The sequence below is a fragment of the Pieris napi genome, chromosome 2, assembly GCF_905475465.1.
Source record: "Pieris napi chromosome 2, ilPieNapi1.2, whole genome shotgun sequence".
NCBI classification, from domain to species: Eukaryota; Metazoa; Arthropoda; class Insecta; order Lepidoptera; family Pieridae; genus Pieris; species Pieris napi.
Window position 1 is genome coordinate 14,116,967 of NC_062235.1, and position 27,037 is coordinate 14,144,003.

The following is a 27,037-nucleotide window of genomic DNA, read 5'->3' on the forward strand; positions in this document are numbered from 1 at the left end:
GTAAATCCATTAGCACAAGAATTGAATTATGTTTTTGATGGTATCTCATTTCATTTTGTCCTACTTTTTCCTTTCCGGTACCTTCTACTTCTCGATGCGAGCCATTGCTATTTAACCCTAGAAAGATAATCATATTTTGTAATACGGAAAAGATAATCATGCGTAAAATTTACGCAAGAATTTGAATTAGTTGTAGGTCTAGGTTTAATAGTTTATTTTAATGAATTGTATGTTATTATATATACACATATATTAGAATAATTAATACTGCAGATAATTTTTAAACTCCTTTATTTGTATTTTTAAAAAAAGAAAACTTTAAACGTGGTCCGCTACTTCACTTTCGGTGTCCTTACACGGAAGCTCGTCATCACTTTGCATAAGAGCGGCCAGGATTTCGTGTTCGTTTAAATTTGTACTCCCCATTGTGATATATATTTGCCTCAATATCTTTAAAAATGAAATTATAATATTAGTTATGATATAAAGTATTAAAAGTTACGAAACACAATAAAACTGTCATATAAGCCCAAATCATAAAAGTCACGATAAAGATAATCATGCGTAATTTTGACTCACGCGGTCGTTATATTTCAAAATCGGTGGCACTTACCTTATTGACACTTACGTCACGCGGCAGCTCCCAAGTCCCAACCACGAATGAGATGTCCTAAAGGCACAGCTATGGATTCGCGCTAATTAGAAAAAGAGAGCAATTATTCGAAAACGCATGCGTAAATTTTACGCAGACTATCTTTCCAGGGTTAAAATTATACTTACACGTATACGTCCTAGGCAGGGGGTATTCTGCGATTGGCTATCGGACGTGACAGATGTTTCAGTTGTGTTTAGTGGTTGTTCTACGTATTAGTTTCGGATTTTAGTTGTGTTAATTATTATGTTCGGTCGATTATTATTTCATTGTTGTAGTTAGTTAAATAAAATCGTTATGTAAGGAATAAAACTTCCTAGGTTGACTAAGTGCTTTGTTTTTTTTTTTAAATATTTACTGCTTCTAATACCTAACAATATATCTTAATATGTATATATAAATCTCGTGTCACAATGTTTGTCCTCAATGGACTCCTAAACTACCGAACCGATATCAATCAAATTTGCACACCAAGTGCAGTTCGATCCGACTTGAGAGATAGGATAGTTTAAATCTCAAATTATAGTCGCAATTTTAATTTATTGCTAATTATTTGTCTGTTATTATTTGACAGTCACAAATCACAATTCTAACAGATGGCGCCGCGCTGTGTTGAAAGTACCAACGTTTCACATAAGATACTATTTAACATCTGTAACAAAAACCTTAGCCACAGCAACGCTTGGCCGAGTCTACTAGTCATTTTATAACGTTAAATTGAAACGAACGGGAACGGTGGAAAAAAAGTGCGTGCGTACAAAGTAGGTACACTTGTCAGAAGTGAAACTTCTTTGTAAATTAATTATTACTAAGGTAAAAGCCTCAGTAGATGACCATGTACCAGTATATGATCACTCCATGTATTTGTATATCTATATTCCCACTGTATAAGTGCTATTGATTGAATAAATAAATAAAAAATCTACGTTTACTGCACAAGACGTTATGCGACAGAATTGCCATCTAAAGTTCTTATATGTAACTACTAAACGAATATGTACATCAACCAATAGCGTGTATTTTTCTCGTTTCTCACTATAGCTCTCTCCCACCTCGCGCTCCATGGCACTGTGCGTGGTGCGACGTTCGCTCTATCTCACTCTCTCTTTCGATCTTTCTCAGTTGCTTGCCTACTCTCGCCCATAGCTATTTGCTTCATGCTACGTTCGCCCTTTCTCACTCTCTCTCTTTTCTTCGACAAAAACGCTGCACATTTTCGTGACGTTAATATTATTGCGTTTCATCCGTGAAAATTTTACCCTCATGCGCCTATAGAAGTTTCACTTCAAAAACGACGTCCGTATTGTACTGTTGCTTATTAGGAACTGATGAATCAAATTTTTTCATACAATTGGACAACTTTAATATCATTTATTCCATTGTACATTTAAAAAAAATTACTTTTCTAAGATAGCAAATTATTAATATTTTTTGCTGGGAAAAATGTGACGGTACTTAAAAGAATTAAAGTAGAATATTGTGGATTCATTGACATGTCGTACATTCCCAGTGCACCATCTACATACCAGTATATCACCAATACTAATCTCCACTAACCTCTGAACTCAGCAACTCAATTTTTATAACAGAGATGTCATTTTCCATCCGATTTATATCTATTTTAACTTCCGCTTGCTTTTGGCATTCACCCCGTTTTAAGGTAGTCAACTCTTGCGGTTTCAATAACTGTGTTCCAGTACAATTCTGTAGCTTGTAAAGATTTTTAATCAGTTTCTTATCTGTGAGATCGCTTATCTTCATCCGACTATTCATTTTCATAATTTCTGAGTGAAGGCTATTGAGAGGGGCGACATTTTTAAGTATATTGCTTTGACGGGGTCTAGTTGGCCGATTTAAAGATACAGGTACTTGATCAGGATTCTCAGACTCACATGCTTGGTACAGCTGGTCTACGTCAGATACTGTGATGCCAGAAATAGATGAAGGTGATGAATAACTTTGTTTAGTTCTTATAGACACAGTTTCAGTGTCAGGATTATCCACTTTGGCAAACTGTAAGTCTTCATAACCAAATGGAAACTCGCACTCGGTGTTCTCACACATCAAAAATTTTTCAAAGTAATTGATAAAAAAGAAATTAATTTTAGATGAACATAAAGGACAGACCTAAAACAGAAATAAATAATTAATAGTTTTATCTAATGATTATGATAATGTTACTGTTTAAATTTGTGCTTTACCCTATCTTCTAATACTGAAAGTCTTTCCATTTCCGTTTGTTCCTAAAACAAATAAAAATACAAAATATGTGTTTATTGTTACGAAAATTTTATTTATTGTTATTACTCTCAAACAGTCACTCAAAACTTACATTTGTAGTTAAACCTGCAGTGGTGTCGTTGTCCATGTTTACCTTTACAAGTATTTTTTATTATTAAAAACAATCCCAATTACTAATTAAAATGGCAAAGGTTTGAGACAAAGTCACTAAGTCAGTTTTCGACAGTCGTGGAATGCTCACGCTTTGTCACGTGACTATTTTCATACGAATTCGTTTGGCATTAGTGGATCACGCCTGTCGAAAATGGATTTATTCTTAAGCCATGTCAATTAAATAAAGGCATCTGAGTTCTAATCCTGCCTTACAAAGGAAGATTTTCCAAGTCAAAAATTAGCATAGAAAAAGAAAGCACTAGTCTAAGATATAATTTGTGATAAAAACTAAAAAGTGAGACGTATTTAGATTTTAGATCATTAATGTCTGTGGTAATTGGAAACTGTAATATTGTATACAGCGACGACCATAATGCTTTTCCATTTTTTTAAGTTTACTAGTTACTACCCAGGACCCTATAGAAAACTTTTTTGGGAACATCAGGAGTTTAAGCGGCAGAAACGTCTCCCCAAACACCGTGGCTTTTGAAGGGGCATATAAAGCTTTATTGTTAAATGGTTTTAGTGCGCCCCATTCGCGTAGAGCAAATTGCGAAGCTGACAATAATGAATGTTTAGAAACATTAGATTTTTTTTAAGGGTTTGATAATCCTTGTACGGTTCCTGGGTCATCAGGGGTTCGAAATAATAGAATAAATTGAACTTACTCTATATTTATCACTCGCGTTATACAATAGAATATGAGCGGAATAATAACTATTATGTTAATTGCTATATAATAAGTGCAATCTAACAAACAGAGAGAGTGCCTACGTCTGGCTATGCTCCCGGGGTGAAACTCCAACGATTTAGTTAATTACGAATGACTGCATAGTAACAGGCGAAGAGAGTGCCTGCGTCTGGCTATACTCTCGGGGCGTGACTCCGACGATTGTAGGAAATCGTCATGCTTATAAATGATCAAACTGTACAGCCAGAGCACGTACTTACATAATAAAAACATCACACTCGTGGATGATTGGAATGTACGAGCCCTGGCACGTACTTATAAAAACATCACGCTTGTGGATGATTGGAATGTACGATCCCTGGCACGTACTTACATAGGAAATAATTAAGCTTATAAAATAAGGAAGCCTGAGCGAGTAAAATGTACAGCCTTGGCTCGTACAATCCTAATGTTCCTAATAATAGTCAAATGGAAGTAAAAATAAATTACAATGAAGATGTTGGAACCAGCTTAGATAGTGATGCCAGTCAAGGGAATGTTTGTGGATGGGTCCTGAAGAAATGTTTAAAATGTATTGTAAAAGTTTGTAAAGATTGCAGGGAAGAGTTAATACAGATTACAAAATGTGAAAAATAATGCGTTCCTACAAAGAAAATAATATTTTGTGAACAAGAAATGGCTGTGCTACCCAAAAGTTATAATAGAAAAATATTTTAAAGACATACAAAGCATAGCCGTTTCTTGTCTAAAAAAATGTGTCAAAAACATATGTAAAAGGCACTATAATTTCACTTGTCGAAATATTTACCGAATCTCCTTTCAAATGTGATACACATAAAAGAAGACTAAAGGACTTTTTCGTTGATACTACATTCAATGTTTTAATTTATAGTTGGTGTAGGAGTATAAATAGAATATTGTGGCAAAATCTCATACAACGGTAAGGATGAATTGAAAATTGCAGCCCAAAACTATTATAATACATATAAAAATTATAAAAATAAATATGTATTACAAATTGTATCATTTTATTTACTCTTATTAAATAAAAACTATAAATGGGAATGCGCTCTATATCAAAAACATAAAGTCGTTATATACATAGCTATAATATACTATAGATTAGTTCCTATTACAACACACAGATGGCGCACACAACACTTCAGATTTATGTTCAAAGAATTGCCGCGAGTGGGCGCTCTTTCCCCTATACTTATATTACTTTTTGTTACTACATGGTGCGTTTTCCAATTACAGCACTAGAGCGCATTTTGCGGCATAATGCTCAACGTCGAGTGTTCCAACTACAGCAACGCTTCGCACAATTGAGCACTCTCAAAACGAATGCTCTCGCGAGCTTCTCGCAAACAATACCAACACAGTGACAGAAAATTGACCAGTATTTTTCTTTAAGTTGGCATTTATCGAAATTTTCGTTAGTAAATATTATTTATTGTTGAAAAATTTGTAAGGCTTTCGTTTCGTCGTAGATTTTGAAAATAATTAAAGTTATTTCAAACTGCTAAAACAAAAATATTAGTATGGATGATACATAGTTACTTTTTTTATATTCCACATTTAAAATATGAATACAATTTTATTTTAAAATTCGGATCTGTAAACAAATTTATTTTACAGGATTATACTTTAGAAAAAATTGAAATGGTTTTGAAAAAGTATATAATTTTTTAGAAATCATTGAAAAATATTACTGAAAACGTAAATGATGTAAACTTCTTACATGAAACTAAATATTTTACTGTTTTAATTTAGCTTGTTAAAACCTTATATTCTTTAAAGGTTTTCTATTATTTCAATAAAAAAAATGTTAATTAAATAATTTGATGATTAAAATAAGCGTAAAAAGTTTTCAACCAATTATTATTGTTTACCACATTATTTATACATTAATGAGGTTGCTAACTCAATTCATACAAATTCAACATTTTTTTTACAACACTGACTTAGCGCACTCTGCTGATGCATTTGAAAACTAATTCACGTTCCAATTAAGCTTCAGCATTATGCGGCATTGTGCGGCACTGAGTCGCAAAATGCTCTGTAATTGGAAAACGCACCATATCTCCCTAATGACTAATCCCTTTGCACTGTGCAGTATAGTGTGTTAGTCTGTGTTACGGCCTACGGGTTACGGGTACGACTAACGAGTTAACGACGTACATCTGCGTATAATCAGCATTAGTTTTTTTTAAATAAAACTAATAATCATTAAGAATTTATTTTTCATCCTTGAAATTTCGTAACAAGTTATAACCATGGCTTTGCCTAGAGTTCTAGCGTCTCGTCTAATGCAAACGACAGGTAAATAATTAAGGCCTTACATTTTTATTCATTTACTTTTTAAGTTTTCTTCTCTAAAAACATATTCCGTGTTCTACATATGGAACTTGAACACATTTCTTACATGATGGTTTCATAATAATTTGCGATTTATTTAATTAAAAAATTATTACATAACTAACCTTTAAATGCTTGTATACAGATATTAAATTTAGGGTACGGTCCGACTCATATCTGCCTCTAGTATTTGTTTTAACATGATGTTATAAGAGATGCCTACAGTACAAAACCATAAACGCAGCATTTCAAAAATGGATTCAAGATGGCTTAAACATTTTGTAAAGATCTTTTCAGGTCATATTGACTTTGATTTGTTAGTTACTTACCTCAATTATTCTTTATAGCTAGATTTATATTATTGAACCTTTTTTAGCTGTAAGCTTCCCTAAAATTGTAAAATAAAATAAAATATGATATAATGTGTAAGCAGTTTTTGTTCATAATCAAGAGTTGGTTAACAATTGTAAATGTGTGTTGTACATCTTAAAAAAATATGTGTAGCAAAGTCGTGATTCTCTTATTATAATAGTTGTGAAGACCCCAAATATATAAATTGTGTGTTGCAGTGCGCCGTTACCATGGTGGGTCTCAGTTCAAACCACCCTCTATGGATGAGCTGCCAGTGCCACGTGGATCTTGGCAGGCCAAGTATGATGCTGACCAGCGCCGCTACAATTCTATCCTCGCCTTTGGAATTGCTTTTTCAGTCTTTTCATTTGCCCTTGTAAGTATGAAGTAACTACATAATAATTGAATGAATGAAGTCATATTTATGTACAAAAATGAAGTAGAAATCTTGTTTGTTTCAGGCAAAGGGCTCAGGGTTGTTGTACTTCAACTATGCTCCACCAAAGTCACTCGACTAAGCACTGCATTGATGCAAACATGTATTCTTAGATAATTAAACAATAGTATTTAATTGATATATTATTTTATTAATAAAAATACATATAATTACCATTATATCCTATAACCTATATAAACAACATTAAATATACACTCTTTTCACATTTTTCATAGTCAGCCTATTTTTTGGATAAGCTTAGATTACTTTTTCAAGTCCAATTTTCATGTATGATTAAATCTACTGTACTTAAAAATAATTTAATTGTTATAACATCCTCCATTAATAGATTTTTGGAATTGCAATAAGGATAATGAGTCCATTAAACATAAGCCAATAGACGACTGCGGCTTTGATGACAAACTTGCTACCACTCTCTATCATGTTGATTTTGAAATTGCGGAACTTGTGGAACACGCCACAATAACTTCAATTATTAATAAGATTAAGAAATGTTAATCACAGAACAAAAACAGTAAACCATCGTCAACTCGGAAATAACTTTGTGGTATAGTATTTCCTAGACTAACTAACCTAACTAAAGAAGCAACTTCATAAAAAAAAAATATTTTCGGTGGAAAAATTTATTATAAGGTCGAAATACACTTAAACCCGGAACTAAACCTGTACTTACAGAGAGTATTTTAACAGATCCAAACATTAGACCAGTAGAAAGGGCGACATCCACTGTCAACGTTGTTAAACCAACGGGTCAAGTGAGAATCTGCGGCGATTATAAGACTCAACGACGCTTTTTAAAGATTTCAGATAGCATTTGTCTAAAAAAATACCTCACTCTCTACACATATATTGGGTTACTTGTAATACGATCGATTGAATTCCTTTTGGAGTTTCAACCGCTACAGTGTTCGACACTTTCCTAACGGGTGACCCTAAATTAACAAGAATGCATAACCAATAAACAAGTTACACACGAAATATTATTACAAAAATAAGAAATTAATTGGGATTAAAGAAAAAATCAACATATTGCTATACTACACTTCTTTTGTAGGAGTTTGACAAGGTTCTCATCTTGGCCCTGATCTTTTTACGCTGTTTATAAATGATATAGGTTCGTTTGTTAAATCTAGTATTTGTTTTATACGCGAGATGTGGAATTGTGACAAAGCGATGTTGTGGGCATACCGAGATGGTGTGCCCACAACATCGAAATAAGATGCTTTTAAATTCACATCAAAATGGCGAACCAATACTCCAGGTTGACGAGATAAGGGAGGGAAGTTGAAAACTATATGATTAAATTCTCTATATTCGGTTCGGATAACCACCATTCCCCTAAACATCTATGCCGGTTAAATAATGAAATTTGTTAGTTTTGAATAACCTCAACACCTTATAAATGTGTTTTAAATTAATTGTGATTTTGTGTATGTCGTACATACTTATTATTGATGTACGTGCATGGTGTGTTCTTTAATTCAATATTTTCTGCGTGTATGTATATAGATAAAACTCGTCATCGCAATGGGCTCCCTCGACCGGAGTCAGTGGTCGCGCGCGATGTCCGAGAAGGCGCTCAGGATGTCGGCCGTGTCGAGGGGCAGCGCCAAGCCGGCGCCGGGGTAGCAGGCCGCGATGCGCGTCTGCAGCGCCACGTGCTGCGCCAGGAACTCCTCCTGCATGGCGCGCCACACCACCTGCAGCAGCCCCGCCTCCTCGCTCAGGTGCTTCTCCACGCTGCGGTACAGGCGGTGCAGCGAACGACGCACCTCGTGCGGCGGGTACAGCGCCAGCAGACGCCGCAGCTCGTGCTTGCCGAAGGCGGCGCGGAAGCAGACCTCGTCCTCGCGGGCGCCCGCCGCGACCGCCTCGGCGACGCCCTCGAAGAAGGCGGCGACCTTGTCGAGCGGCCGCCCGAACGACAGCGTCACGTAGCGGCGCAGCGCGTCGGCGTAGCGCCGCTTGGCCTCGCGCCGCAGCGGCTCGAGCGCGGGCACGCGCAGCGCGCTCAGGGCCGCGTGCAACCTATGAAAGTTCTCGAGCTGCACGACGTCGCGCGGCGTGCGCGGATGCTCGGCGGCCTCCACGGCGGCCATCGCGCCGCTCACGAGCGCGCAGTACCAGCGGTCCAGCTCGGCGCGTCTGCCGCCCGCGAAGATCCGCTCGCACTCGCCGCTCACCTCCTCCAGCTCCGAGATGAAGCCGAAGATGCCGCACTTGGGCTTCTTGGCCGCCTGCCGAACGACAAACGTGCGAATGGGAAGGGTTCACGGAGCGGACGAGGAGAAGAGCCGGACGTCGGCGGACGCGTCCGACCTGTTTGACGGCGTCGGGCATCGCGGCCAGGCGCTCGGCGAGGGCGCGGTCGGCGGCGCGCTTGGCGGCCACGGCCACCGCCGCCAGCACCTGCCGCGACCAGCGCCCGTCGGCCGCCTCTCCGCCGTCGCCGAGTACGCGCCGGCCCAGCCACGCCAGCGCTCGCATGGCCCCGAACGGGTCCCGCTCCACGTGCGCCAGCAGCCCCAGCAGCTGTTGCTCGAGCGCCGGGAACAGCTCGCCCATGGTGCGCCTCACCGCGGCCTCGCTCTTTTCGCCCTCGCCGCCGTCCTGTGCGTGTTTACGAGCGTTTGAAACTACACTTTTAACCCAAAAAAATTATTAGCAGAAAAATCAAGAGAATAATTTTGCTTAAACACTAAACGACAAATCTGATTTTATCCTTCTTTTTCTCATCCAACCTCCTTTGACTGTTATTAATAAAAATAGAATGAATGTAACCAGATTTTACGTTAAACGTGCCGCGAGCCAAGGACTATATGGGTCCTTTAACCGTGGAAGATCCAAACATTTGAACTTTAACTTAAATATAGTAAAAATCTACAAAACAAGACTATAAACTATATCTTAACTAAGGCAGAGGGCACAGTTTAGTAACCGGTCTCCTAAACACCCGATCCTTAACAATTCCACCACAATTCGTCCCAAAAGCCATTTACCTGGAGGTACCAACATTTATGTCGGGGTGATTCTGGGACCGTTTGTATCGATGTTGCAACATAGTACCATACGTTGCACCATTAGCCATCGGTTTAAATAGTCAGGTCGAGTATACACGAAACTTTCTTCAGGAATAGTAACCGGCGCTTCGCCGATCAAAAAATGACCAGGAGTCGACGGGAGTTCATCAACGGCAGAACTAATCAACGTAAGAGGCCGAGAGTTGACACGAGCCTCGACCTGTGTGATCAGAACGCAAAACTCTTCGCCTCCGACGCATTTCAGATGTTCTTTTACAGACTTCACTCCTGCCTCCCACAATCCTCCAAAGTGAGGGGCCCCAGGGGGATGAAATGCCATGTTTCTTGAACTCGCGTTCAGAAACTTCTTTGGACGCGTCTATGAAATTAGTCCCACGATCACACCACATGTCTTCCTTACAATACCCCATTTAATAGCATTATAACAGTGCAGCCATCGATTACAGCAAAACATGGCCAGTTTAAGAGCCCCATTAAACGACGAGTGAACGGCCGCAACGTCATCGCAGACGCGTCTCGTCCCGATCGACCGCAGTCTCACCTTCCGATCGACGTCGAGAGCGAAGAAGCGCGTGCAGAAATCCTGTTCGGCGTCGCACGACGTCTCCACCGCGGTGAGCACGTCGGCGAGCGGCGCGTCGACGCGGTCGGGCCGGTCGAGGCGCTCGCGGGCGACGGCGCAGGCGGCCGCCGTCTCGCGCTCGTACAGCTTGCTCCAGGTCGACACGTAGACGCGCAGCAGCGCCTCGTGCGCGCGTTCGTCCATCTCGCGCAGGCGGCGCGCGAGCGGAGCGTACGGCGCCAGCTCGGCGTGGTGGCGGCGCGGCGGACCTCCCGACGCCGTCTGCGCCTCGTTGGCGAGGTGGATGAGCGCGTTGTTGAGGTGGCGGGCCACGGCGGCGGCCAGCTGCTCCCGAGCGCGACGCAGGCGGCGCAGCCGTTCCCTCACGGCGGCCAGTCGGAGGCGGGCGGCGGGCGCGGTCCGCTCGGCCTCGAGCGCGTCGATCAGCGCGTCCGCCGCCGCCGACGCCCGCGCCCTTCCCTCCGCGGTCGCCAGCGGTATCTGCTCGCAGACGTATTTACGTGAGTGCCGCCCGTTACGTTCCGGCCCGACGGCGATTCGGGCGAGAGCGCCGGCGCTCACCTCGGGGAGTCGGTCGAGGTCGGCGAGGGCGGGCGCGTCCAGCCAGGCCGCGATGTGGGCGAGCTCGGCGCGGAGGGCCCGGGCGCCGTCGTCGGCCCTGCCGCCCGCCCATCGCGCCGGCAGCGCTCCTCCGCCGGCCCGCGCCAGCGCCTCCAGCCTGCCCGCTCGCGCCGAAAGCGACGCGCCCAGCGCGCTGCCCTCTGCGAGTCGTGACGTTTTATAAATTTCTACTTTTTAAAACGTCGCAGAGTCGGAGCCTCGTCTAGAATAGGCAGTAGTGTGAAATAGTATAATTCTATATCTAAATATCTAAATTCTATATCTATAAAAGAAAGTCGTGTTTGTTACAACACTTATAACTCGAGAACGGCTGGACCGATGTTAATAATCTCTTTTTTAGTGGATTCTTCTCCGCTCCGAATAGCAGAATAAGTAATAAAATATCGGATAAGTTATCAAATAAAAAAAAAATTAATTAATTTTACGAATGCAAACTGCATGTGGTGCCATCTGTTGACAAAATTACGCATATAAAAGAAACCTATCACTTTATAACAAATAGCGCCGGATAACAAAACAAAAAATGTTGTACATATATCAAAAAGTACTTTAACATGCAGTCTCGCAATATTAGCGCTAGAGAGAGGAGGCCTAAAGTGTAAAACCGTCATTCTTTTTTCGCAATGGCAAGCAATAAAACATTTCTGTATTTGGAAAAAAGTTGTTTAATGTTATTACCTCAAATAAATCCTAAAGTTTAACTAAAGTTAAAACGATATTATTAGAATGTTAAGCGGAACGAAGTTCGCTGGGTCCGCTAGTAACTTATCTAAAGTAGACGTCTGACGAGTATACTCATTTCCTTATATACTTATTGAATTTTGTCAGCGTCATCCAAGAAATAGCCTAATATTATTTCGACCATATGTTGGGGCGAAAAGGTTGCTTTTTGACTGGTATAACTATTTTAGTGCAATGAAACGTCTGCCTCGCGTTGAATATACTTTATTACTAAATATTAAAATTACAAACATATGAATATAGAAATGAGAAATATTGTCATTGAATACTTTTTAGTGACCTAAAATAGTTTACGAACTACGGAATGTGCACATCGACCTTAGAGTTAAAAAGCGGAAGCCACATACCCTCAAGCCTGGCGGCAAGTCTAGCGCCGCCTCCTTCCGTGGCAGCAGCCAACATGCCTCCGACGTTCAGAGCATCCAGTCGAGCTAATTTCTCGGCCAGCCTCTTGACACGTCTTTCGGCGTCGCCTTCTTCGATTTCGGCATCTTCTAGCAAAGAAGCTAGCTCAGTTTCCGAAAGAGAATTGTTGGAAGTAGACGAAGTGGCGGCGACCGCTGCGCGGTTTAGGTGAGCGCGTGATGTTTCATCGGGACACGCCCATTTAACAGTCTCTCCGCCCATTTCAATACTTATTTCACAATTCTGTAGAACATAAATTTAAAGCTAAAGTAAGATTTTAACAAAGCCTGCAAATGTGAGTAAAGTGATATACGTGGACGTTACTTCGTTACGTAGCAATTAACTCAACTAGTGTCTGAAACCCCAGTCCGAAACTCCACGTAGCAGAGTTTGGACAGGCGTAGACTAAATCTAGTCCAATTTAACCCCAAGAAGACACAAGTTTGCGCGTATTCCGCTAAAAAGAAACATTCTCCTCAAAGCCTCAGCTAGCATCGGGACCATCCGTATCACCTTGACGTCCCACGTTCCACAACTGAGCGTTAATTAAGGCAATTTCTGCCGCGCACCACCACTATGTGGAACCAGCTGCCCACTGAAGTATCTCTGAACCAATTCGACTTAGGGTCCTTCAAGAAAAGAGCGTGCGAAAGACCATGGGCGGCGGTATCACTTAACATCAGGTGGGTCAACATCAACGGGCAGGAGGCCCGTTTGCCTTCTGTAACATAAAAAAAAATAACACTTATTTGAGGGGAAGTTCTCTAACGCTCTAAAAATCACTCAATATTCGTTCGGTTCAGAAAGTGTAATTAGTGCAACCTCTTTGAATTCTTTAAAAAACAGACTGGATAATTTTTCATAATCCGCAGAGAGGCACGCATCAGTTGATTAAGTTGGTAGTGTGTTTACCAACATAATAATAATAACACTCTTAAATACTTCAGAAAAGAGTTTTGGAGAAAACAAGTCGCCTTTTCTCACTATTGCGGTAGGACATTCGTCTCCGTATCATTTCATTTTTTTATGACTTATGATTAATTTGGTGGTATACATTTTGTGCATAGTAGATGTCAGTTCTTGTAGATTACTGGTTGGCGTGTTGCATTGGTTTAAATCTCAGCTTTATTCATCACATTTGTGATCTGGCCAGGCCCCTTCCTAGTATACCTGTTTGGTTCTTTTACACTTGGTTTCCAGTTCTTTTATGGGATAGGAGGCAAACAAGCAGGACTTAAAGTAAGGTGTTTACTGCCGCCAATGAAGCAGTAGTACCATCCAACCTTACTTCAGAAATGATACAATTTTCATTTTAGATAAAGACCAGACCTGAATCTACAGAGGAATGACTTAGGTCAGGTATTTTCAAATAAATAAGATGTTCTATGGACAAAGAACAAACAGAACTAAGAACAAACAACAGCTGATTATTATCTCTTAAAGAGAATTCAAAAGATGGTGGTTTACATACAAATACAATTTAGACTAAAAATTCCTCATCAACAAAGTCCAAAGTCTCAAAGGTAAAAGAAATGTTTATTGGAGATGAATAAGGATTAAACCTGAAACCTAACTTTATAGGAATATTGAAATGTTAGTGAAATGCGCCTCTTTATACACCATATCCCTACACTATATAATAGTTCAGTTTGGCCACTTATGTCTCAAGAATTAAACCCTTAGAAGTCAGCAAACAACATACTGGTAGATCTGAGCGGAGTCTCGCAATATGTAGTGGCCAAGACCGCAACCGAACAGAACCCTCGTACAGCGCCAGTGTGCCGCTGCTCTCCACCGCTAGTCTCTGAGCGCGCCCACCACTGCCAGTTACCACCGTATTACACACCACAGTGGCACATTCCTCCAACTTCATCCTTATATGTTGCACCACACCACAAGCCTAATGGAAACACGATATATAAGATTTTATTAAAGTTTTGACTCTTCAACAATATAAACATAAAGTCCTATAATTACGAAATTATTGTCAAAGTTTTAAAAAGTTAATTACTATTTATTGTTTATATGCAGTTGTAAATTGTGTTGGGATCCTGGAAATAAGATGGTGAAAATCCTATACCGATACCAAAATATATAATGTTCTTTTTTATAAACATATTCGTAAGTTTATAATATAATAGATGACAATTGACATTATTGCAATAAACCGTAGAGCTTCTAAAATAACAATTATAACTAAAGAGAGAAGGCATTAACGTGAAATACTTAAGTGCGAGCGAAACAGAGTATCAGTTTTTCTGTCTCTATTTGCGTATCGGGTTTTATTTGTTTACCACCGAGCGCTTGGTGGTAACCAAAATGTCTCCAATTTGCCTGTCATAAATCTGTGAAATCCAAGTCAAACCCATATTAATTTAAGACTTTATCCTTATAAGAGTTGTATTTAAAGTGTCAGTCATGGTGAATTGTTGCATAATTGGCTGTAAAAGCTATAGTGAACGTAAAGAACCAAACATAACCTTTCATCGGTAAGTAGCTTATTTTGTCACGACTCAGTAACTTTGTTCAAGAATTATTCATTCGAATGTGTATTTTGCAATATATTATATAATATATATTGTCAAGAATAAGCAATCTTCAATCAATTAAAACTGTAAATACGACAATTCCAAACATATTTTTCAGTGCTAACCGACTAAATTGCGAATCGCTTTACACTTCCGGGAATAATATTATCAAACTTGTTCTGCTTTAAAAAGTTGCCAAATGTTATAGGATGGAGAACGGTCCCGTCGTCAGATGAACTTTGTATACGTTGAACATGTAATGTGTGTATTAAATAAGGGGAAACATCAGTAGAAACATATTCAGTACGGTCAATCGAACGGGAGTCCGTATTGCTTACTGTAGCTTTGGTGTTATCTGAATTTCCCGCGTTAAAGTCTTGAGAAATATTTGAATTTTCCGTGTAAGATGTTGATGGTTGAGAGGATGTGTTATGTGAATTAGTATTATTTTGCTAGTGTGGAGATGACGTGGATTGAGATATAGGTTTAGAAGTAACCTTTTTGATTAAAATTGACTCATCTTCTACATTGCATAATTGATCTTCTGCACTGACTACTATCACTGCTAGAACCACTACCTTTCTTTTTCTTAATTTTCGTACACTGCCGACAAAGGCGCAAATAACGTGTTCGTTTACGACTTCCTTCACCTGTCTGAGATGATAGAGTCTGGCAAATGAAAGAAGATAACGAAAAAGCGCGGCAAATTAAAAAAAAATAGTATGGTATCTTAAAGTATCCTTAAAGTTTGATATATTTTGTGGATTAAACTTACTTGATACTTGATTTTATTTTATTATTTTTTACATTGATAGTAGCTGTATTTCTATGAAATTAAATACTATACGTATTTAGTCTTTTACTACTGATACTTAAAATGACTAGCATTGCATGGGAAACTAAAACGTTATTAATTATAATATAACTTTTTTCGGAATAATCAAAATCCGAATCCAAAAAATCAATAAAACAGAGTTTATGACAATTATAACTGTTAACTATTCGGAAACAATATATAATAGAAATAAAAATGAGTAATTGCATGAAGTATCATGAGAATTAATCATACTAACCTAAGAAATTCAATGACATTCTGTGTTGCCATCCGAAAGTTTTCAAATAATTCAATTATCTTCTTTAATTAGCCAGACTCTACCAGCCTATCCTCTGCGTTTTAACTAATAAAATTTAATAAAAATTTCACCACCGTGAAAAATACGTCTACCATGAACGAAGTTTCCGAGTTCTGAGTCATAGTGTAAGTTATATATATTTTAGGCCTGTGCCCTGTGCTTTGGCGACTAAGTACTAACCTGTGCAATGTGCATAACGGATAACCCCAACTGTGTCTGAAATCTGAATCCTTTTATTAAATGTTTGTGTTAAACTTTTAGAAGCAAAACCTAACGCATTATTATATATGCTACTTATTTCCACAAAAACAGAGTAAATAGGTAGCTTTGTTTAAAATGTCTAATACTAGCAGTGGAAAGGGAACAAAATCCAAGTCCAATGAGGAGGTATTCGCAGGTTTTCAAACTCTTCGAAATGAACAAAGACAATTAGCAAATAAAATTTCAGAATTAGAAATGGATCTAAATGAGCACAAGTAAGTATAAAACTATAAGGGAAAGTAGAAGTTTGTTTTTCTGTTACTAATATGTCATTACTATTTTAGAATTGTAATAGAAACTTTACAAGCGGTGGAGCCAAAACGCAAGTGTTTCCGTATGATCGGTGGAGTATTAGTTGAGCGCACAGTTGCCGAAATACTACCAGAGCTCGAGACTAACCTGGAAAGGTTACCGAGTGCAATTCAGGTAAAAATTTAGATATTGTCACTCATAACATTGATTTTGAAGTATTGTCCTAATAAATTATTTATTTTAGACACTTAATGAGCAACTGGCCCATAAAGGACAAGAGATCAATGATTATATAGAGAAACATGACATCCGAGTGCAGCGTGGGGCTCAGCAGCCAACAGAAGCACCCTCAGAGGACTCTCCAAATGCTAAATCCAATGTTCTTGTTGCAAGTGGTTAAAATTATTCTAAATCCTTTATTATTTTTAAGCTTGTTTGTTATTAAAAATATTTCAATTGACTAAACATGTGATAAAAATTTATTATATGAAATGGACACTAAAACTAACTTCTATTACATTAGGGTCATATAACTTAAATTACATAGTATCAAAATAAATCTTATATCTTTGCTTTACAATAAAAACATTATAAATTTATAATTTCCTTATAGATAAAAATAATTTTATTTAACTTTGTATTTACTAGTAATAAAGATCCTCGCTTATTTAAATGTTTTTAATTTTAAGTCAGTTATGATTATTTCTCAGTAAACAAGGGAGCCAAGTCAAAGTGAGCATATAAAGCAAAGTAACAATATTAAAAAAAATAAAATAAAAAAACAAAGTGGGTACTGATGTTTGCCCGCTTACCTAATCGCTGCCAGCTTATTATTTTCTCATCCTACTAAATGTGAAAATCTTGAGCCGTATTTAACAAATTGTTGTTTTATTATAATAAAAATTTCACTTATTTTAAGAGCTATTCAAAACATTCATAATATTAGTACTTCTCGGACGACGGCTTCGGCGGAGCGCCTCCCTCGGCGAGACACCAGTCGCCGCTCGCGCCGCCAAACTTGCTCACGACGCGAAGCTCACCGATGGTCATGTGCCGGTCGACCGACTTGCACATGTCGTAGAGCGCGAGCGCGGCCACGGCGCACCCCGTCAGCGCCTCCATCTCTACGCCGGTGCGCGACGTCGCCCGCGTTTCGCACGCCAACTTCACGGACACGCGGCCGTCGCGCGGACTCGCCGTCGCGCTCGGGAGCTCCACCGTCACGCGCGCCAGCTCCAGCGGCAGCGGATGGCACAACGGGACGAGGTCGGCCGTGCGCTTCGCGCCCAGCGCGCCCGCCACCTGCGCCACCGTCGTCGCGTCGCCCTTCGAGAGGCCGGCGCCGCGCAGCAGCCGCGCCAGCTTCTCGCTGACCAGCAGCACGCACTCGGCGCGCGCACCCCGCCGCGTCACCGGCTTGGCGCCCACGTCGACCATGCGCGCGCGGCCCTCCGCGTCGAGGTGGGTGAGCGTGCAGTAGCCGCGCCGCCCCGCCGGCGCCGCCCGAGCCCGCCGCGCCGGCGGTCCCGCTGTAACGTCCGCGTCAGCCGCCTATCAGTATCATCGGCCGGTTCTTCGCTCGCGCCAGCTCCCGCATCCCTACAACACAGGCGCCGGTTCGATCGAAGCGAGGCGACGTCGGAGTCGAGAGGGGCGGGCGGTACCTGCGTGCTGCGGCCTCTTGCGGCGGAGAGCGGCCCGCACGAGCGCGGACAGGTCGTCGTCGGCGACGCCGGCCCGCAGGGCGTCGCGCAGCGAGAGCTCGTCGGCGCCGAACAGGCACACCTTGAGGCCGCCGTCGGCCGTGAGGCGCAGGCGATTGCAGGAGCCGCAGAACGGGCGCGTCATGGAGGAGATGAAGCCGAGGCGGCCGACGTGGCCGGGAACGCGCCACAGCGACGCCGTGCCGCAGGAGGGCGCGGCCAGCGGCACCAGGTCGCCGTAGCGGTTTCGGAGCGCGGCGAGCGCCTCGTCGCCGGGCACGAGCCTCGCGTCGGCCCACGCGTTGCCCGAGAACGGCATGAACTCGATGAACCTGGGGAACGCGAAGTTCTTTAACGATCGCGCAGTCTTCGGAACGACCGAACGGCGCGAGGACTGACCTGACTTCTATGTCCTTGTCTTTAGTGAATTCGGCGAAGTCGCAAATCTCGTCGTCGTTGAAACCTGCGAACGCGAAACCGATTAACGAGAGACGAGCGAAGCGAACGGAACGCGACGCCGCGGAATATTTTATTTTTCACCTTTCATGAGAACGGTGTTAATTTTGAGAGGGCGGTAGTCGAGCTGCAGAGCGAGATCGACGCAGGCCAGGACCTTTCGCAGACCCTGCAACGTTAGAAGAGGACTTTAGGAGTAGATTGCGGGAGAGAAGATCGGGCGAAAGCGACGATACCCACGGGGCGCCTCGCCATGCGCTCGTAGCGGTCCTCGCGCAGAGTGTCGAGCGAGAGGTTGAGCGCGCCGAGGCCCGCGCGGCGCAACGCCGGCAGTCGGCGCGCCAGAGCCACGCCGTTGCTGGTCATGGCCACGGTGGCGATGCCGTCGGTGGCCGCCACCTCGCGCACCACGTCGGCCAGATCCGGCCGCAACGTAGGCTCTCCGCCGGTCAGCCGCACCTTGCGCACGCCCAGCGACGCGAACAGCCGCACCAGCCGCGACAGCTCGTCGCGCGACAGCAGCTCGTTTCGCCCGCACAGCGGCACGCCCTCGGCCGGCATGCAGTATTGACCTGTCGAACGATTCATCGTCAGAGTTTTGCAATATTCTCTTTTGTTTCTTTTACCGTGACTGAATGGTATGATATTGCAGTATTCCAAAACGACTAATAAAATGAAACTAATATAAAATTTCAAAGTAGCAAATTGAAATACATTAAATATAAAACAGTTTCTCAATTATGAAATGACTTCATTCCGTTATAAATTATTACCCCAAATTTCATCATCAAATGTATAGATAACATTAATGAAACTGAATGACCTCTATATGAGAGATACAAAAGAATACACTTAATTCTTGTTTCTGCAATCTGTCTTCCAATAAAAGTGTGTTTAATATCTAATTATGACTTTGTTTCATACAAGACTAATGTGTCCATGTTACTTACAGCGAAGGTTGCACCGCTCTGTAAGAGATATCCGCAGATAATCATGTTTCCGTCCAAGTAAGTCCATCAGGGGTAGATTATCTACTCCAGATTGATTCTTTGCATGGCCATTTACATTCTGGGGATAAAAATTACAATGTCAAGAATACTAGCTATACATAAATCCTAGTTTGGAAAATTTACTTATGCAGTAGGTACTACTAAAACTTACATTGGTGTACCGTCTGCTGGTCTCACTATACCATAAATGGCTGTTTAATTGGGTATTGTTAATCACAACTGTGAATGGCGCTCGAGTCATAAATAAGTGTCTACATAAGATCATTTTGTTGTTTTTTTTGTCGCGAATATCAATAGGACCTAAACGATAAAAAAGAACCTAAATCAATTTAGTATTAACGTAAAGCGTAACATTAAATTGTAAATAACACTGTTAATAAAACACAAATTATACAACCGCACAAGACACAGGTTCGTAAGTATGTATTTACAAAATACAATTAGATAGTGTGCATCGTATACATAACCTATAAAAAGTAGGTTCGTAACAGCTGTGGGCTAGAAAAACTTAATAAAATTTTACAGTTCCTATTGTTACGCAATAAGGAATACACATTCACATGTATATTGTATAATGTATTCATTTTTTATTGTAGAAGAGTGAGGTCACTGAGGTGGGCATTATAGTTGTTAAATATATAATTGCTGTACAGACTAATTGCAAAAATTTGCAATAATTTTTAAATGCATGTAAATGGTAAAAAACTTATGGTAAGTAAAAAAAGTTTAATAATTATTAAAAAATCTAAACCTTTAGGTTTAGGTTTATTAGTATATAATAAAATACTAATAAAATTAACACAACTAATAATAAATTTAAAATACAGCGAAACCTAAATGCAAATAAACGAAGATATAGATAATTAATACATAATTTATGAACTTTTTATATCTGTGAACTGTAATCATAACTTCTAGAACTCCATCTACACATCGACGTAGGAAAGCATATTTGCTGTAAGTAGACAAAATACCTAAAGTGACTTTTTCCTGCCATTAGAATCAGAAAAAAAAACCGCATCGAATGTCCCGGGTCCTGTGTCTCTACGATGAAAAAAAATTACATACGCTGTTGAAAACGCCCGTACTTATATTTTTTTTAGCAAGATTAAATGCTGTATGTAGACCAAAATCTAGTCATTTCAGACATTTTGTACTTACAGCAAAAGAAAAACTGCATTTTTTTCTTTACAAATACTTACTTCTTCCCATTTAAAAACTTAACGCTACTTACAGCATTTCAGCGGCGTGTGATTTTTACATTCGCAAGTTTAGGGAACCTACAGTTTTAGTTTTTTTTTACCATTTACGACATTTTATATCAACCAAACATTACATTACCAAATGACCCACTGCATTTCTAGACCTAATCATATTTATAAACTAATCTTACATCTTGAATTGTAATTGAAAGTTACATAAATTTACTGCATACAGCATATTTACCGCCTGTAAATTGATAATATTTCCGCACGTACATTTTTCTTCCTTAGTTACAGCGTTTTAAAGGTTTGTGATTTAAAAAACTGTTTGCTGTAACTAGCCAAACACGTACTTATAGTAACTTTGAATAAAAAGTTTACATTGCAAATGGTGACTGGCAGTTACATAAATATATGTTTCAAAAATGGTAGCAATATCATGGATAGGTCAGACACTATTAATTTTTTTCCGAAATTAATAAAGTTTTTTGGCTCTGGTGAACAATTGCAATATGTCTACTTACAGCAAATGTGCTTTCCTACGTCGACATAGTATGTTTTTTAAATTTATTATTTTTAACGCTGTGCAATTAATTAGGTACCAATATATAAATATCTTGGAAACAGTTGAGTTTAAAATTTCATCAAAACGGTTCAAGAGAGAAAAGATGTGTCTATTGGCCCGTACGAAAAAAAGTAAAAACATGCATACTGATGTATTAATTGTATTTATACATATTATGTATACAATTATTGTATTCTCTCCCTTCCATCTTCGAATTTGTGTCCAATTGTATTCGCTATGATTTATAAATCATTTATAATTACTTGGATTGAATACCTCAGCGTTAAGAGTCGTGCAGACTGCAGTTATTCACTGGGCTGACTCTACTCTAGCTAGTAAGAAGTAACCACCAGCAACGTAAAGAAAATTACTAATGTTATGTTGCCAGTAGCCACTATCTTAAAGAATTTATCGGATTCAAGTCTAATTATCATAAGTACAACTTTGCAAAGAAAACAAAACTGATTCTAATTACATAGATACAAATAAAACGCAAGTCATTTTGTAATTGTTTTAGATGACGATGCTAGAATATGATGAATAAATTTCATGGTTTGTCTTATTAATATAAAGTAAATACGTATCGTTATGCCCAGATCCATATCTAGATCCTCTCAGATGGCGAATGATTTTTTTGATGATTTGCTTCAGTACGTTAGTCTACAAACTTCTCAGAAACTAAACATAATATATTGAAACGATCAAGAGATTTATATGAATCCGATATATTTTCCAACTTTGGGAACAATTCAAGTTTTAGTTTTAGTGGATAGATATTTATTGATGGGCATTTTTTTCTAAATTATGTACTTTAATACATACTTTTTATAATTAATTATCTATAAATAAATATAATTGCATAGGCGGCCAAAAGGGTAATAGTATGTAAGCTAAACCGTTGCCAACAATTCACAAACAAGACATATTCAATTGCTGACCCAACAACAATTGAAACTGATAAGTCATTATTTTGCCACTGGGCAGCTCATCACTGCGTCACGCGTGTGCGTGAGTCGTGAGTCGTGGGCCGTGACTGCGGGGCGCGGGCTGCCAGACGACAGTCTTTATACGCGTACTTCTCGGAGAGGTCGCTTTGTGCGCGCGCTTTCATTTGTGTCATTTTCTTTGTTTGTTTCGATGTGGAGTGATAAGAGCAGCTAGTGGTCAAGATCTCGCTAAAATGTTGACGCGGACCGTGGGGACTGCGCTGCCAGGTACACTGCTCGGTATCGACGACGAATACAGCTGACGTAGATCGAGTGTCAAAAGACCCGAGCGAAGTTTAACTCGCGGGCAGTGAAATTTTAGCCGAATATGTCGTGTGAGAGGGGCAACGAGGTGCCTGCGCTCGAAGAAGAGCTGGAAAGCGCGGCGCAACTGCGCGAGCGCTGGCGGAGCGTGTACGTCATTTACTTTACCATGTTCCAGATGTCACTAGGCTTTAGCATCGTTCTCACTGGCGTCTGGCCCTACTTGGACAAGGTGACTGAGTACTCATACTCTGACGTAAATAATATTATGTAAACAATTTGTTGTTCCCTCTAATTTGTTATTGTTGTTATTGGAGCCACCCAAAATGATTGAAAAGTGATTTATTTATTTAATAAAGGTTTACCAACGAACATTACAATAAAAGCTTAGATCTAGGAACACTCAAAAATAACAATAAAAACTTATTGTACACCCTTTAACAGGCAAACAAAGCACGATTTATAATTAACAACTATTTCTAACTAACATAATTGTTACAAAATATTAATGTAAATGAGATAAGACTGACATGTCCGCTAAATTGAACCTCTTGTATATGGAATGTTTTTAGAAGTAGCGTTGTTATCTGTTTAAAAGGATTTAATTTTTTTATCACCACTCACTTAGAAACGGCAATACCTATATGTAGGTAAACCAAGCCTTATTAGTCTATCTAATAATAATAAACTGAACGAAAACGCATCTTATGCGTATCTACGTATTATCCAAATATTTGATTATTATTATACCTTATCGTTTGGCTCAACTACTACAAGGTGGTATCTTATCAAGTTAATCAGTCGTTACAGTCTTATCATCAATTAGATGTACATAAAATATAATAATTTCTGTAAAATCTAAGCACTATAATGAAAAAATAAAAAAGGCATTTGTGGGACCTTAGGACATAAGATTAAAAGCTTAGATATAATATTACTTTAGATAAAAAAAGTTGACGTAACATAATTCCGTGCAACAGCTGGAGGGTGGCAGCAGCAGCAAAGAGGCTCTCGGGCTAGCTGTGGGCGCAAGTCCGCTAGGGCAGCTGATAGCATCGCCCTTATTGGGCTTATGGGCGAATCGCAGTGGAGGCGCGCGTGCGCCCGTTCTCACGTCGCTTATCGTGTTTGTGCTGGCTTCGCTGCTTTACGCAAACCTACACATGGCACGCCCGCACGCTCACCGCGCAATGCTCGTCGCTCGCACACTCGTGGGAGTCAGCTCAGGTATGAGTCCCACGGAGGCGCCGCGCGCCGTCCGACGCAACTTTGGCTCAGTGTATTGTCTCTTTGGCAGCTAATGTGGCAGTAGCTCGGTCGTACTTATCGGCGGCGACGCGTGAGAGTGAGCGTACGCGTGCGGTGGCCGGCCTATCGCTGGCGCAGGTGCTTGGCTTCGTGGTGGGGCCGGCGCTGCAGGCTGCCGCGGCGCCGCTCGGGCCCGGCGAGGCCTACGCCGAATCCGAACTTGCACCGCGCCTAGATATGTACACCGCGCCGGGTTGGATCAACGCACTACTCGGGACGATCAATGTTCTCCTTTTCCTCCCCTTCTGCTTCAAAGAACGGAAAATCGCCGCCAGGGAAGCTATGATCGCCCAGGGCAAAGATACGGGTAAAAACTAGGCAAGGTAGTTTATAAATGATATAGGTTCGTTTGTCAAATCTAGTATTTTTTTATACGCGAGATGTGGAATTGTTACAAAGCGATGTTGTGGGCATACAATCAATGCTCCAGTTTGACGAGATAAGGGAGGGAAGTTTAAAACTGATTAAATTCTCAATAACTGATAAACATCTCTATGCCGGTTTAATAATGAAATGCCGCCTGATTGGCGTTCTCCTCGTTTACAAAGTTTTGAATAACCTCGTAGATATGAATGGTGGAGGACTTGCCAGGCTGATTCTTTTTGCGATAGTCTCCATGTCGTGTAACACGTTATCTCTGTGTATATCGTACACACTTATTATTGACGTACATGCATCTTGTGTTTTTTAATTCTCTGTGTGTGTATGTATATTGTTAGTGTGCCTTATACGTTAAATAAATAAATTTAGAGAAAGAAGCGCTGAAAGCCATGAAGCCAGACCTGGTGAGCAGCTGGACGTTGGTGGCGGCATTCTTCGTGCTGGTGTTCAACTTCGTGCTTCTGGAAACTTTGGCTACGTCGCTGACTATGGACCAGTTTGGATGGAGCAAACGGCAGGCGCTAGAGTACATGGGTGCTCTCATGAGTGCTGGTGCGTTACTGGCTTGCGTCGTGTTCGCGCTCATCACGCCGCTCACAAGGTTCTTCGAGGAAAGGTGTGAATATAAATATCACTCGAGCTCTAGCTCAATAACATACAACATATACTTCTTTATATCAATATGGAGAGTTTAGCGCAAGGATCTCTTAAAGAGACTTCTTAATCAGCCCTAACGAAGTTTCCACCATTATCATCTTAAATTTCAACACTATATACATTCGTCACACTTCAGTATGCAATTGAACAACCTTAATATGAGTTGAAGTTGAACTTCCAAAACTTCACACAAAAACAAGTTCTCATAACATTCACCCTTCGCAAAATATTAAATATCTACTAGATTTTTTCTTTATTCTTCCTATAAAAAGAGAATAACGAAGAACGCAAAATAATATAAACTTGGAAGATGATTTTTAATCAAAAATTTTGTAATTTCAGAGCTCTGTTGCTCTGGGGCGGTTTCCTGCTGACGGGTCTAGCGTCGATGCTGTGCATTCCGTGGGGTCCCTCCGGGCCGCCGCTCGCTCCGCCCGAAGCCCGAGAGGCGGGCGGCGGTTGCCCGGCGCGGACTCAACCCTGGTGCCTCACTACGAGAGGCCTAACGCTTCCGCAGTTTTTCCTCGGCTATACCTGCGTCTCCATCGGTTACCCTCTGGGCGTCACCCTCATACAGACCATATTTTCGAAGGTATGCGGGAATCGTGAGGCCGTAAGGGAAAATGATGGTATCCACGGAGCGGTCGGTAAAATATAGTAACGGATCGCCTACAGGTTCTGGGTCCACGGCCGCAGGGAGTGTGGATGGGCGTGCTGACGGGCGCGGGTTGCGTAGCGCGCGCCCTAGGGCCCGTGTTCGTGGCGACAGTGTACGCGCGGCGAGGGCCCGACGCCACCTTCGGCGCCACGGCCGCCTTCACCTTCTGCGCGCTCATTTCGCTGCGCCTCGTGTACGCGCGCCTCTCGCCCCGCGGCGCCGCTGCGCCTCCCGTCGCCCTCGAGTTGCGGCCACTCAACTGCGACAAGGCAACCGCCCCGACCGCCAATGCAGAACTTTGACTCACTGGAACTGCTTTTTGCCAAGTTCAAGATTTAGACGTTCCGTGTGTGTACGGCGAGAAAGCGGAAAAACAAATGAAGGAAAGAGTAATCACCATTTCGGAAAATGTTTGGCCGTTTTATGAATCGGTTGGTGAATGTAAAATCCGATATGAATTTGATGTAAATATTCGCCATGAAATTACATTTTATTACTATTTTATTTATTGACTGATTCAATTCTGTGACATTTATAAAAAAAATAACCACGAGTGCTTATAAAGGTGATATCAGACGGTTCATTTTTTGCTCACTTTCACCTTTCATTCGGTACATTTCACTCGAAATGAAATGTCTGAACAAAAAATGAAACACGAGTGCCGAATGAATTCATTAGTGAACCGATCCAACAGTGTTGGATATTGGCATCCGGTATCTTTCAGTCCCACTCCGAATGAACGAGAAATGAACGGTCTGAACACTGAGAGAACGTTCATTCGGATTCGCCATTTTGTTTCGAGTCCTATAGCCGACGGACATCACGTTGTCGACGAAGATATAACTTTTTTTAAACTTTCCTTCAAATTTACTTTCATCCATTCGAAGATGATTACAATATGAATCAGGATCTTCAACGGCTAGTTCTCTCAACAATGTATTGGAAGCTCCTAATAAATTTCTTCTTTCAATCCATGGTCGCACCCACCACCGTCGACGTTTTCTTTGCTTCTTTTTTGTCAACTCTTTGATTAAATGATCACAAATTAAACTAATTCCAAGACGTACGACTTCATTCGATGACATATTTAAAAGAATTAAGGTGATATCAGACGGTTCACTCGAATGATTGTTCACTCGAGTGAATGCTTCATTTTTTTTCATTCTATGTTCACACGGCACAAGGTGATATCAGACGGTTCACTCGAATCATTGTTCACTCGAGTGAATGCTTCATTTTTTTTCATTCTATGTTCACACGGCTTAGACGAAATGATACAGAAATGAACATTCATTGTTCTTTCTTTTAAATATGTCATCGAATGAAGTCGTACGTCTTGGAATTAGTTTAATTTGTGATCATTTAATCAAAGAGTTGAC

At 40.8% G+C, this 27,037-nt stretch overlaps 5 protein-coding genes across 7 annotated transcripts; 2 read left to right on the plus strand and 3 right to left on the minus strand.

Annotated features, from left to right (window-relative positions):
* Positions 1 to 1,650: 1,650 nt before the first annotated feature.
* On the minus strand, positions 1,651 to 3,143 carry LOC125062226. Its single transcript, XM_047667998.1, has 3 exons — positions 2,985 to 3,143; positions 2,854 to 2,895; positions 1,651 to 2,779 (listed from the first exon to the last, which is right to left on the minus strand). The coding sequence occupies exons 1-3, from the start codon at positions 3,018 to 3,020 to the stop codon at positions 2,195 to 2,197; spliced, it is 663 nt and encodes a 220-aa protein (XP_047523954.1). The 5' UTR covers positions 3,021 to 3,143; the 3' UTR covers positions 1,651 to 2,194.
* A 3,869-nt stretch (positions 3,144 to 7,012) lies between these two features.
* Positions 7,013 to 14,461, minus strand: LOC125057295 (exocyst complex component 1). The gene is made up of 7 exons (XM_047660912.1): positions 14,306 to 14,461; positions 13,997 to 14,194; positions 12,237 to 12,537; positions 11,089 to 11,288; positions 10,486 to 11,007; positions 9,223 to 9,513; positions 7,013 to 9,140 (listed from the first exon to the last, which is right to left on the minus strand). Exons 2-7 carry the CDS (start codon positions 14,165 to 14,167, stop codon positions 8,451 to 8,453), a joined length of 2,175 nt encoding a protein of 724 aa, XP_047516868.1. The 5' UTR covers positions 14,168 to 14,194; positions 14,306 to 14,461; the 3' UTR covers positions 7,013 to 8,450.
* Positions 14,462 to 16,106: 1,645 nt separating this feature from the next.
* LOC125061482 (prefoldin subunit 2) lies at positions 16,107 to 17,141 on the plus strand. The gene is made up of 3 exons (XM_047666955.1): positions 16,107 to 16,431; positions 16,501 to 16,642; positions 16,713 to 17,141. The coding sequence occupies exons 1-3, from the start codon at positions 16,292 to 16,294 to the stop codon at positions 16,866 to 16,868; spliced, it is 438 nt and encodes a 145-aa protein (XP_047522911.1). The 5' UTR covers positions 16,107 to 16,291; the 3' UTR covers positions 16,869 to 17,141.
* On the minus strand, positions 16,925 to 20,457 carry LOC125061445 (GTP 3',8-cyclase, mitochondrial). Of its 3 annotated transcripts, none has more exons than XM_047666917.1 (8): positions 20,389 to 20,457; positions 19,789 to 19,937; positions 19,578 to 19,695; positions 18,868 to 19,199; positions 18,712 to 18,796; positions 18,571 to 18,634; positions 18,133 to 18,503; positions 16,925 to 17,997 (listed from the first exon to the last, which is right to left on the minus strand). In XM_047666917.1, exons 2-8 carry the CDS (start codon positions 19,900 to 19,902, stop codon positions 17,411 to 17,413), a joined length of 1,671 nt encoding a protein of 556 aa, XP_047522873.1. In that variant the 5' UTR covers positions 19,903 to 19,937; positions 20,389 to 20,457; the 3' UTR covers positions 16,925 to 17,410. The 3 variants fall into 3 exon arrangements, with proteins under 3 accessions (XP_047522873.1, XP_047522867.1, XP_047522882.1); XM_047666911.1 differs by lacking the exon at positions 20,389 to 20,457 and adding an exon at positions 20,105 to 20,382; XM_047666926.1 differs by lacking the exon at positions 20,389 to 20,457 and having other exon boundaries at positions 17,876 to 18,067; positions 19,789 to 20,382.
* A 1,762-nt stretch (positions 20,458 to 22,219) lies between these two features.
* LOC125061473 (major facilitator superfamily domain-containing protein 8) lies at positions 22,220 to 26,239 on the plus strand. Its single transcript, XM_047666944.1, has 6 exons — positions 22,220 to 22,886; positions 23,635 to 23,881; positions 23,952 to 24,269; positions 24,713 to 24,959; positions 25,343 to 25,592; positions 25,676 to 26,239. Exons 1-6 carry the CDS (start codon positions 22,719 to 22,721, stop codon positions 25,958 to 25,960), a joined length of 1,515 nt encoding a protein of 504 aa, XP_047522900.1. The 5' UTR covers positions 22,220 to 22,718; the 3' UTR covers positions 25,961 to 26,239.
* Positions 26,240 to 27,037: the final 798 nt, after the last annotated feature.